Source organism: Aquarana catesbeiana, linkage group LG02, assembly GCF_042186555.1.
Source record: "Aquarana catesbeiana isolate 2022-GZ linkage group LG02, ASM4218655v1, whole genome shotgun sequence".
Classification (NCBI taxonomy): domain Eukaryota; kingdom Metazoa; phylum Chordata; class Amphibia; order Anura; family Ranidae; genus Aquarana; species Aquarana catesbeiana.
The window spans coordinates 332,034,419-332,048,010 of NC_133325.1; the positions used below are offsets into that span (position 1 = coordinate 332,034,419).

General features: G+C 39.7%; 1 protein-coding gene across 1 annotated transcript in view; it reads right to left on the minus strand.

Moving 5' to 3' along the window:
• DMD (dystrophin) overlaps positions 1–13,592 on the minus strand; it is a 3,507,873-nt gene that overhangs the window by 2,861,021 nt on the left and 633,260 nt on the right. The window contains exon 7 of the mRNA XM_073614841.1: positions 9,403–9,581. Within this exon, the coding sequence (XP_073470942.1) occupies positions 9,403–9,581 (179 nt within the window). The remainder of the gene's footprint in view (positions 1–9,402; positions 9,582–13,592) is intronic.

Here is a 13,592-nt window from a genome sequence, read left to right on the forward strand (position 1 = left end):
CCTGAACAATATTCCTCTCCCAAAACTATCTTCCGAACTACCTGACCTCCTAGATGACCCGATTACCGAATCGGAAGTCCTCAAGGTGATAAAGCAGCTTAAACAAAATTTAGCCCTGGGACCAGATGGATTTTGAGTTGGTTACTACCAAAAATTTGCCACCACTTTAGTCCCTTATATGGTCAGATTCTTCAACTCTCTCAGGTCGGGTTCTCCCCTGGATAAAGCCCTAAACTTGGCTTTCATTTCGGTTATACCAAAACCTGGTAAAGACACTTCCCTGGTATCAAATTATCGTCCTATCTCTTTAAGCAACAACAATCTAAAAATCTTAACCAAAATTTTGTCTAATAGACTAGCTTCCTGTTCATAAGGACCAGGTGGGGTTTATCCCAGGGAGACAGGGACCTGACCAGATAAGGAGAGCAGTGGACATCATATCCATCCTTAACTCCCATTGGGATGGAGGCTCCCGGCAGGAAGGATTCTTGCTTTCGATAGACCTCCAAAAAGCTTTTGATACAGTAACATGGCCATATTTATTAAGTGTGTTGGAGAGATGGGGCTTTGGTCCACACTTTCTAGGTATCCTACAAGCCTTGTACTCTACCCCATGTGCGCAGGTTAGACTCCAGGGCTGCTACTCTGAACCCCTCACTATAGAAAAAGGCACTAGGCAAGGTTGCCCACTTTCCACCCTTCTTTTCGTTATAGCAATCGAGACCTTGGCCATTGTGATCAGATCCCATCCGGACATTAGGGGGGTGTTGTGCGGTAAACAAGAACACGAGTGTGCTCTATTTGCTGATGACTTGCTCTTATTTGTAACATCTCCCCTGATCTCAACCCCCAACATTCTCTCCCTGCTTGACAAATTCGGTGAAATCTCAGGCCTTCACGTAAATGTCTCCAAATCACTAGCGCTAAACATCACAGTTCCCTCTAATCTACTAGGTAACCTACAAAACCATTTCCCTTTCTCATGGAGCTCAACGTCCATTCCTTATTTAGGGGTTAATCTCTCCTCCAGTATTGATTCCTTATACTCCTCCAACTATCCGCTCATCTTTCATAAAATGTCTTTAGACCTTACCAACTGGGCTAAGCATAATTTATCTTGACTAGGTCATATTAATGCAATCAGAATGACCCTCCTCCCTCGACTACTCTATTTTTTCAGGTCCTTACCTATCCCAATCCAGAAATAACAATTACAGGCTTTACAATCCAAAATTCTACAATTTATTTGGGGATCCAAGGGAAGACGATGTTCGAAGCACATCCTATTTAGACTTAAATCACAAGGGGGTTTAGCCTTACCTAACATTTGGTGGTACTACCAAGCCGCTCAGCTGGCCCAGATCTCCACTGTATACTCTCTGGGCCCCAAACCTGATTGGGTCTCAATGGAATGCCAAGCAGTCCCTCTCCATACCATTGACTTCTAACTATGGTGCTAAGCTTAGACCCCCCATATTATCTCCCACCCTTTCCCACTCCCTAGCTCTGTGCGACCAATTACATAAAAACCCATCCCTGATCTCCACTCTTCAACCACTAACACACATCTTTCATAATCCTGACTTTCCACCGGGAATGAACATCTTATCATTTAGCTGGTGGCTTAAGGACTACTTAGAATTGGAAATTATTTCACATCTACAGGCCCCATATCTATAGCATACTGCACAAGTAAACTTGAGATGCCTCCCTCTGAGCGCTACAGATACACACAATTATTACACTTCCTCCATTCCATTTGGCCTAATAAACCAGATCCTCCTCGGGTCACAAGCTATGAATCATGGTGTTCGGATGCCACAGATCGGAGGGGTGGGATCTCCATCATTTATTCCTCTCTTGCTTCAAGTACGACTAAACCTTCCTACGCCCTATCTTGGGAAAGTGATCTTAATATTTCCTGGGATCAAGACAAGTGGTTTTCCTGCTTTCAATGCTCGTTTAAAGGTATACTGAATATTTCTCTAGTTGATGCCAGCCTTGAGATAATAACACGATGGTACAGAGTTCCCTCCCCTCTTGCAAAGATTTACCCGGATGCCTCCCCGCTGTGCTTCCGAAACTGTAATCATATTGGAACAATGTACCACATTCGGTGGTCTTGTTCTCGTATAAGGAGTCTATGGAACAAAGTATTCTCTCTGATACGCAAAGTAACGTCTGTTAAGGTCCCCCAGACACTGAACATAGCACTCCTCAACATTAAAGTGAGCAAGATTGATAAATTTACGCAAAATCTGATCTTTTTCATCCTTTTGGGCACCAAAATTACAATAGCTGCCCATTGGAAAAAAACTATGGTTTCTCTCACAGCGGTGAAGCATAAAATATCCTGGATTATGGCACAAGAGAAAATAGTCAGCATCATACAAGATAAAACCAGGTCGTTTGAACTCACCTGGGAACCCTGGGCCAATTACTGCAATGTCCCCCTTTACCCAGGCGCTATTCTCCTCCGCTTGATGGAGCGTTGAGTGGCCCTTCTGGAACTTCCCTTTTCACAATTTTTCCCGTCTCTCTCCTTTTCTCCTACTCTTCTATCCTCTGTTTTCAGACCTCTCTTCTCACTGATTCATAGCAAATGTTCTATGATCTAGCCAAACCTGAATTGTTATATCCATTTATAATTGTTAACATAGCAGCTTCTTAGAGGTGGCTTTGGTTGCCCACAGCTTGATCCCTTTAGAGGTGTGTGGAGGTGCTTCCTCCTGTTCATCTCTCCATTAGCTTATCGATAATATGACTAGATGCTCCTTTACCCATCAACAAGTATATAATACCACTCTAGACTCTTGAAAGGATGGACTTGGTTTGCTGATCTAAATCTCCTTTATTTTTTTTCGATTGTATAACCCATTCAGGTTCTTGAGACATGCTTCATATTATCTTAATGTTTCTTGGCCCTTGCTGGCCATGTTGTGATGTTATTTTACATCTTGTATACTAAATGTTTTCCCCCAAATTTTCTTGTATGGAATGTATAATGCTTATGTACCTACAAAACTAATAAAATTATTGAAAGAAAAATGGTTCCAGGAACTATTTGGAAAGGACACTCTTTCACTCTTTTTTGCAATGGAGAGAGCTCATAGAGTGCCCTCTAGACCTCCTCCACCAGGGGGATACCCAAGATCTCTCCTGATAAAAATGCTTTTTTATAAGGACAGAGTAACTATATTACAGAAGGCCAGGGAATGGGTAATATTCTCTATGCAGATGCAACAGTATCCATCTACCTAGATTTCTCACAAAATGGAGGACTACGTTTCTGGAATTTAAATGTAAACTACAACAACTGAAAGTATCCTATGCCCTGTTATATCCAACGAGACTGCAGGTGACCTCCTTGGGGGAGACTGTTTTTTTATTCCCCAGAAGGGGTGGCGGGATGGTTGGTATCCCATAAGGGGAGATTATAGAGGAACCGGAAAATAACATTTCAAAGATAGAAGTATAATAACTGCATGGGTGATTTAAAGGCACAGCTGAATACTTATTTGGCACATTAAGGAGATGGGGTGGGGGGTTGCATTTTGGTTAGGGGGAGCAATGCGTATACGGCCCCCTTTCTCAAAGGGATTTGGGAGAACGTTATCTTTTTTTCCATTTTTCTCTTTTGTTACCTACATGAGCTTTTTTTTTGGGGGGGGGGGAGGGTTATACGCAAAGGAAATAATATTTGTCATTTTGAGCACATGGGAAGGTCACTTTGGAAGCTCCCTGAGAGGACCCAAAGGGGCGGTGAGTGCAACGTGAATGAGACACGGATGGTGTGATGGGTACGAAAGGTGTATGTGGGGATATATGAAGAATAAGTATTGGGTACTAAAGAAAGATTACATAAAGTATATGGAAATCACAATTAGGACGGGGTATTTAGAATTACATGTATTTGTCTAACACTAAGTGGTTAAATGGCTAATTTTATGCAGGAAAAAAGTTAATTATATGCTCTTGGAACGTCCGGGGGTTGGGAGACCTCGCAAAAAAAAAATGCAGTCCTTTCTGTAGCAAAAATGTATGGGGTGGGACTACTCTGCCTCCAGGAGACGCATCTCACTAATGTTTCTATCCCACAGCTGGGCTGGGGGGATTTTCAAACCCAGGATCATTCAGTTCACACCTCCTATTCTAGTTCTGGTTAATTTATACATCCCTCCTCCTTTTAACACTTTAATTTTGTACAAATTAATGGAGTTTGTTCTGGACAAACCGGATGTGCCAGTTATTGTTATGGAAGACTTTAACACGGTCATGGACCGGAAGATGGACAGGCTCCCCCAGGGAACACAGATGGGCACTGATGTTGAAGACTGACTGTCTCTATTTTTGGGAGAGGCCGGACTGATGGCAGTACTCGTATTTTTCCAGGACACACTCCGCTCTTTCCAGAATTGATCTGAAATTGGGGAACGAGGAGGCATTACAGGTGATAAAAAATGTAAGTTACATGCCAAGAGGTCTTTTGGATCACTCCTCGATGACAGTGTCAATAGAGGTAAGGGAGAATTACTGCCTGGGGTGTGGAAAATAAGCCCCTTTTGGATGGAATTGATGGGTGATCCAGATGACTTGAATAGAGGAACCGCCCCTGTGGGGGTAATTTGGGATGCTTTGAAGGCCTTCCTTCGTGGTATAATGATACAGGAACAACAGACTAATGGTTAGGTAAGCAGAGAACAAACAACTTTTTTAGAGGCAGAATACCTTTGGGGAGGGGGAAAGGGTGGGGCGAATGCTGGCCCACCTGGTCAAGGCAAATTCAACCCCATCTATGGTCCCCACGATTAGTATAGGGGAGGGCAGGGTTTCTTCACATACTTCCGTAAATAGTAGATAAGTTTAAAGAATATTATTAACATCTGTATAGCTCCCAGCAGGGGGAGATGAGGGTAGAAATGGACACTTTCTTTAGGGGTCTGGCAATCCTGGTCCTCTCTGACACTAAAAGGGAGGAGTTGGATTCACCTATAAGCTTTAGAGGAACTACAATGGGCCACAAGGGAGATAGCAGGCCAGAAATCTCCAGGACCCGATGGCCTTTTAGCGGAGACATATAGACAATACAGGAAAGTGTTATTGCCCGAGCTGCTGGGGGTCTTAAACTGGTCTGAAAGAAGGGGGAACTGCCCACATCTATGATGGAATCCACCATACATAAGGAGGGCAAGGATCCACTTAATACATCTTCATATAGAGCCATATCCTTATTGAATACAGATATAAAAATCCTGGCAAAGGTCTTGGCAGCTAGGCTAAATAGGGTCATTCAGAAACTTGTCCATCCCGATCAGTTGGGATTTATCCCTGGAAGATCCACTAGTATAAATATAAGACGTGTGTATTTGAATTTACAGGTCCCAGCTGATGGGGATGGATCGAGGGCTATTCTGTCTTTGGATGCCACCAAGGCCTTTGACAGCCTTGAATGGCGATATTTGTGGAGGGTCCTAGCTGAATTTCAATTTGACCTGGGATTTATTAATTGGATAAAATTTCTATACTAAGTGCCAGAAGCAAAAGTGAAAGTGAATAGTGAATACTAAGACACATTTTGATTGCTGAGGGGGGCAAGACAGGGGTGCCCTATATGCCCCCTGCTCTTCTCCCTCTCAATTGAACCTCTGGCAGTGGCTCTCATGTCCTCCCCGGGGATAAGAGGATTTAACAGGGGAGTAGTGGAAGAAAAAGTGGCATTATATGCAGATGACCTTCTACTATTTCTAGGGGACAAGCAGACCTCCCTGTTGAGAGCAATTGAAATAATTACAAACTTTGGTAAATTTTCCGGACTTATCATGAGCTGGGAAAAATCTGCATTGTTATCAGTAGACCCCCTGGAAGGTTCCTTGCCTGAGGAGGTTGCTCAGATTCAAATACTGTAGTGGACAAAAGGAAATATCTGGGAATTTGAGATTGCAAGAGATTATCAGTAGCAGGACGATGTAACTTGATTAAAATGCTCTGGATGCCACCGCTTTGTATGCATTACATAACTCCCCAATGTGAGTATACAAAAAGTGGTTCCAAAAGTTAGATGTTATCTTTAGAGAATTAATCTGGAAAGTTGGTCCCGCAAGAATCTGCTTGCATACTCTACAACTACAAAGACAGGAAGGAGGAGTTGCTACAAAACACTCCGCATGGATCAATGGTGGAAGCCATGGAGGTAAGCTCCTTTCCCTCTAGGCCCCCCACACTAAGTTTAATGGTAAAAGTATGGGATACAGTGAAGACATTGTTGGAGTATAGGGGATTCCCTATGGGAGAACAGAAATCTTGGAGACATCCAGAAGATGGGGACAATAAAGGAATAGGAAAGGTGTGGAATAAAGTTCATTAGCCAGCTATACAAAGATGACATTCTGAAATCTTTTCAGGAACTGAGGCAGCAATACACAATACCGAATAATTCCTTTTTTAGGTACCTACAGGTCAGGCATGCTCTGGGAGAGCAGTTTAGAGAGGGTGCACTGGAATGGAGCAGGATTCCTTTGCTCCAGAAGGTAATCAATGCAACAACCCTAAGGAGGCCTTATCTCAAGCTTATATCCGCTTATATACAAGGGGAGCCTGGACGGGATAGGGTCCCCACCAGGTAGGAGGAGCTGTGACCAAGATATAGGAACTATAATGGAAGAACAGTGGAGTAGAGTCCTTGAATTGAGCCCTTTGGTCTCACTCTCCCCTTCCCAAAGGTGATTTAATTCACATGTTTTGGAGGTGCCCAAAGTTATTTCGGTATTGGAGGGAGGTAGCTGGAGTTATAAGTCAGATATTTGGGGGTCCTCCAAACCTGGATGTTAGGAACCATTTGTACAGAGGAAGAAGGATAAGAAGAGCTGGTAGAGAGGGGGATAAATGATATTTATGGCAAAGGAAAAAGAAAAGGGATAGAGAACAAGTGCAACAAAAAGTGACATATTGCAATGAAAGGGAAGAGAGTCTGTGGGTGAAATATGTGGAATTAGGAAAAGAGGATGGTTGACAGTAGGTACTGGGATTGTGAGGAAGGGGATATAAGGGAAGAAGATTGAATGATGAGAGAGGGGGTGACGGGAGGGTAGGTATGGAGCAACTGAATGGAATGTGAAAGGGAGGTAGATGGACACGATATAGAACAAACAACTGAGAATCCTATTGTGAATATGTTATACAATCACTATTTTGTATCTTTGCATATAAAGGGGGGCTGGGAATAAAAGATGTATGTTAATATGTTTAATGAAAAAAAAAAATTCAATAAAGATTATAAAGTTAAAAAAAAAGTCTACAGGCTTGGAAAGATCACTTTGTAAATGGATAGAACACTGGCTAAAAGATCGAATTCAGAGAGTAGTCGTTAATGATGCATACTCTGAATGCTCTAAAGTTATCAGTGGTGTACCCCAAGGTTCGGTATTGGGACACTTACTTTTTAATTCATTTATAAATGATATAGGGTCTGGGATTAAAAGTACCAATTTTAGTCTTTGCAGATGACATCAAGCTATGCAGTTGAATAACGTCCTCACAGGATGTCTCCAACTTACAAACCAACCTAAATGCACTGTTTAATTAGGCAACTATCTGGCAGATGATGTTTAATATTGATAAATGTAATGCATCATACATACTAGGGGGAGTACAACTGGGGGAATCAATGGTAGAGAAGATCTGGGTGTTTTGGTAGATCATAAGCTTAATAACAGCACACAATGCCAAGCTGCAATTTCAAAACGAGCAAAATGTTTTCCTGTATTAAGAGAGATCTGGACTCCAGAGAGTGAGAGAGAGAGAGAGAGAGATAATTTTGCCACTGTACAAATCATTAGTAAGACCTCTTCTGGAATATGCAGTTCAGTTTTGGGCATCAGTTCACAAAAAGGATATCGGGGAACTGGAGAAGGTGCAGGGAAGAGCAACCAAACTGATAAAAGGCATGGGGGAACGCACCTATGAGGAAAGATTAGAGGAACCCGATTGCCTCACGGGGGATCAGGAAGGAATTTTTTCCCCTGCAGGAGCAAATTGGATCATGCTTTGCTGGGGTTTTTCCCTTCCTCTGGATCAACTGTAGGTATAGGATTATGTATATGGGATTGCATGATTCCCTCCCCCCCCCACACACACTTTTATTAATTGAACTAGATGGACTTGTGTCTTTTTTCAACCAGACTAGCTGTGTAACTATGTAGCTATTGGCCATGTAACAGAAAGTCCACTTTTCATTTCTTAAGATGTGCTAACATACTGTAGGAATCTTCAGGTTTATGGGTGTGAGCTGCAATCACTTGGTTAGGAGCAAACAAAATGTGAGAGGTGCCACACTCAGAAAAGTAAAGTTCCTTAGAGGTATCTATGAAGTCAGCAGCAAATGATTTCTCATCCACCATATCCAAGGCAGGTGTCGCAGATAGGGAAAGTCAGAGGGAACTTTGTGCAAGTTGTCCACTGAGGGACCAGGTAACAGTATATGCACAGGGGGTGCAGAGAACCAGAATGTGTGTGTCTCCTTAAACAGAATAATTTTTTTGTGTGATTATGCACTACCTATATGTTATTTATTTTCACATTTTAGTTCTGACAGGTGTGCTGTTCATTTAGATGATAGGGCTAGTGCAAAAGGATCTCAGTTGGAGAAAGATTTTTTTTAAGATATAAAAAAAGGAGCTACAACTCTGCTTTAAAGTGAAAAAAATGACATATGAAACAGACTGTCACTAGCAGATTTTGGTGTTCTGTTCTGTTATCTGTTGATCCTGCCTGTAGATCCATTTTTTTTGCTTCCTGTAACATGCTAAGCAGACCAGAAAAGTAGACATTATAAGATTTGGGAAGTTGAAAAATAACTGTTCAAATGGCAGGGACAGCAGATATTAAAACTCTGTGACAGTGGGACTAAAAAAAACAAGAAATACTGTACTAATACTATCATTAGAGTATATCATATATATAATTTTTGTTTTGCTCATAATTACACTTTAAGCTAATAATTCTATACAAAAAATAGACATAATAGATAAACATCCATAATGGCTTATGTTATCTTCATATTCTCAGATTAAAATCTGTCAACCTTTGTTAGTATCTACTCACATATGTAATCTTTAAATCAAATGTCCCGAAGCTGCACTATGGAAAAAAAAATGAGCCAAAAAGGGTTTAAAAGTTAAACAGCCAAATGCTCAGTTGTAAAAGTAAACGGAACATGTACACATTAAAATTGTACCAGGTACAGCTGTGTTGGATCTGTAGTTATAAAATGAAGACTATTGTAAACTAGTATAAACTTGAAAAAAAAGCTTTGACAGAGAAGAGAACCATACAAACTATATGTTTCCTATTTCTTAAACGGCAATGGTGATGATACTTTAATAGTTTTAAACAAAATAACCATACTTGCTGAGAGAAATGCCGCTGGTCATAATGTCTAATATGTTCTTCTGGAGTAACTATTTGGCGAGGTAAGGTGTCCAATTCCCGAAGAGATTCAATGGAGACTTTTTGAGGCAGGACTTGGAAGAGTGATGTAACATACATTAAAATGGACTTCTTGTCAGGATGATCTGTTGCAATATCTGGAAATGAGAAAAAAAATGTAGGTGTATATCATTCACTGTAAATTATGCACATTAAATGTACCTAAAATCAGCTTCCAACCATGCAGACAGACTAATGAGCAGAAGCTCGGCCTTTCCAGCACCCTCCCGGGACTAATTAGAGCTCTATAATCATCTGTAAACTTTTCTGTAGATGTAGCATACCAATGAGTAAAATCCCAGTGTAAAAATGGTAATGATTTCTCATTTAAGCACATTTCAAATCATCATACACTTTATTGTACGATGGATAGACATAATTCAAGATTTATTGGACTGCAGTATTCACAGAGAACAAAACTATGCATTATCTTTTATGTGGTATTGAGCTCAACTCAATATGCCTATTACCAAAAATATGCATACGTTGCTAAACACCTTTTAGGGGTAAAAGCAGAGATACATTGTTGCTTTGCTTTTCTTTGAATATTAACAATTATGCAGTTAGTCCAGTTATTGATATATGCTCAGATCTGACCCCTGCAGTTTTATATCTTTAACCACTTGCCGACCGCCGCACACACATATATGTCTGCAGAATGGCTCGTACAGGCAAATGGGCGTACCTGTTTGCCCCTTTGAATTTTCTGCCCTGTGGACGTGCTCCCGCCACACACTGCAGGAGCGTGCCGTGGGTCCCACTAACACGATCTTCGCCAGGGGGCCAAGATCATGAGACAGAGAGGCAGAACGGGGAGATGCCTATGTAAACAAGGCATTTCCCTGTTCTGCCAAGTGACATGACAGGGATCTACTGCTCCCTGTCATTGGGAGCAGTGATTGCTGTCATGTCAGTGGTAGTCCATCCCCCCTACAGTTAGAATCACTCCCAAGGACACACTTAACCTCTTGATTGCCTCCTAGTGTTTAACCCCTTCCCTGCCAGTGTCATTTACACAGTAATCAGTGCATTTTTATAGCACTAATCGCTGTATAAATGACAATGGTCCCAAAATAGTGTGAATAGTGTCCGATGTGTCCGCCATAATGTCACAGTCTCAATAAAAATTGCAGATCGCCGCCATTACTAGTAAAATAAAATAATAATAAAAATGCCATAAATCTATCCCCTATTTTGTAGACGCTATAACTTTTGTGCAAACCAATCAATATACGCTTATTGCTATTTTTTTACCAAAATATGTAGAAGAATACATATCAGCCTAAATTGAGCAAAAAAATAGTTTTTTTATATATTTTTTAGGGATATTTATTATAGCAAAAAGTAAAAAATATTGCTTTTTTTCAAAATTGTTGCACTTTTTTGTTTATAGCGCAAAAAATAAAAAAGCAGAGGTGATCAAATACCACCAAAAGAAAGCTCTATTTGTGGGAACAAAAGGACATTAATTTTGTTTGGGCACAACGTCGCACGATCGCGCAATTGTTAGCTAAAGCGATGCAGTGCCAAATCACAAAAAATGCTCTGGTGAAGAGGGAGGTAAATCCTTCTGGGGCTGAAGTGGTTAAAGAAGACCTTCAGTCATTTTTTTCAACTTCCCATCTATTAAATCTTCTGTCCTTGTTGTTTTAACTTTGGATAGAAAAACTTTTTTTTTTTTTTTCTGACAGTAAATACCTTATACAGCCCTCTTCCTGTTTCTTGTCTGGTAAAAAGCCTAGGCTTATGATATCATGCACAGCTCTCTCTCACTCTCATGACAGTTTGACAGGAAGGGGGGTGAGTCATAAGAGGGCCAATGTGAGTTGCAGGGCTGCAGAGCTGGAGGTGTGCCTCTGTGTGTCTGTGTAAATCCAGGAAGTGAACAAGCAGCAGCTTCAGCTACCCACAGGTAAAATGGTTGCAGCCAGACTCAGTGGAGGGAGATTTCAGCAGCATATTTGGCAAGTACAGAATCACAGTATGTAAAAAATAATATGCAAAGTGGTTGGAGGGAAGCTTCATGGCAATTAATTGCAAATATGTTTTTATTACAAATTATGTGAGCAGACTGCAGTTCCTCTTTAAGTAAACTAAGGGGCATATTTATAAAGTAGTCAATGAGGTTTTCACCAAACATTAAGAACTAGTTCACACCAGATGCAGGCCAGTGCATCTGCATCTAAAATGCATGCACAGTGTTTTCCATTTATTCCAATGGCCCTAGTTGACACCAGTACAGTCAGTTCCAGTGCAGTCATTTTTTCTGTATGGAGTGCAACTACAATGCAGCAAAACACATGTAAATGCACCAAAAACACACAAGAAAGCACATTGTCCTGAGATTATGTAGTGTGAACCACTCCTATATCCAAAAGCTAGAAATTTTGCTAGAATCTATACCTGGTTGGTTGGTTTACAATTTATATATATATGTATAACATATATATATATATATATATATATATATATATATATATATATATATATATGTATATGAATATATTTTTAAAGCAGTTCAGCAGAAAGCTGAACATCATATTTAAAAAAATATATATATATAAATGTTTTGAAGTTTGGCATACTTGCTAAAATTGCCAAGTCTCCCATAAATGTGGGTGGCCCATCTAAAAATGGAGAAATGTGGGTAGCTCTGATGCACCGATGAACAATGTTCATACATTTTATAACACAGAAAGTTCAATGTAAGTGGTGATGAACTGATGAACAGTCAAATGCATTGGGTGTAAAAAAATATTTAGGTATATAGATCATTTCCTAGGAAAAGAAATAATATCTTTTTCTGTAGGCATCTTAAAACATAGCTGTCCCAAGAAAAAAATATATATTTCAGCTTATGTGATAGCTACATTCATTTTAATTTTTTCATTTTTGCACCCTTTATTTTCACCTAGTAATCCTGCCAGTAACACACTTACTGTCCTAGTGTGACAATGCTCACTTACTTTACTGTATCTATGGAGCGAGCCACAGTTGTCACACAGGCTGGACTTCAAACAAGTCTGCCTTTGTTAATCTCCATTAAATTGGAGATGAGGGATTCGTTTACTGGAGAAAGATAATATACATTTTATTGAAAGTTCATTTAATAGGAAGTTACAAGGATACTACACTTTCTGTACGTGATAAAAATATCCATAGCCTGTAAAAAGAAAACATATATTCACCAAATCTAAAGCATGGTAAACTTCAATATATTGTATTTCAATTTTGGGTTTAGATATCCTTTTACAGTTTGTTCAATTTTGTTCAACTGGAAACAAATAATACTTTCATAAACATTTGAAAAAAATCAGAACTAAATAACATTAGCCCAACTAACAAGTTATTTGCAGCTTAAGCAGTGTTTGCATTTAGGCACTGTTAATACGGAGAACTTTACACTGAAAAAGCATATAGTTTCAAGTGGTAATTTAAAAAACGTTCCAAACCAACTTCAAAAATTTCTCAAAGTCCAATATATATATATATGGACTTTGAGAAATGTTATATATATGTATATATATATATGGTTTTGACTCAAACTTTGGTAGAGCAATGTTTTAAAAAAGAAATGTGAAAAATGAAAGAAAATTAGTAATTCTAGCTGCCAGATATTTAACTTCAAAGTGCAATTGTACAAATCATTGTATTCAATATCCATATTATGAAAACACATAACATACATTTTTAAAAATAAATTGGCCAAGTAATGTTAAAAGCAATAACATATAGAAGTGCCACCCTTCTCCAAATAGTGTCTACTTCTTTTCAAAGCCCCTTAGCATTTATAAGGGTGGGTTAGAGTCCCCGTAGATCCAAAAAGAGGAACATGCTGTACTGTGATCCAGAGTGTAACAAACAATGGTGGATAAGTAGCTGTATTCCAATCTCATATCCACACTGGTAACAAAAAATAATAATAATGGATGTGACTCAGATCCATGGCAATCATTCCTCTTGTCAAAAATATTTTGCAGCCATGATCCTTTTGTGGGCTATTGACAAAGTTCAATTGAAAATTCCTCTAGACTGTAGTGATGTAATTTAGGATGCACACAATTGCATGATTGTGCCCTTCAGTAGGACTTTATACAGTACAGCATGTG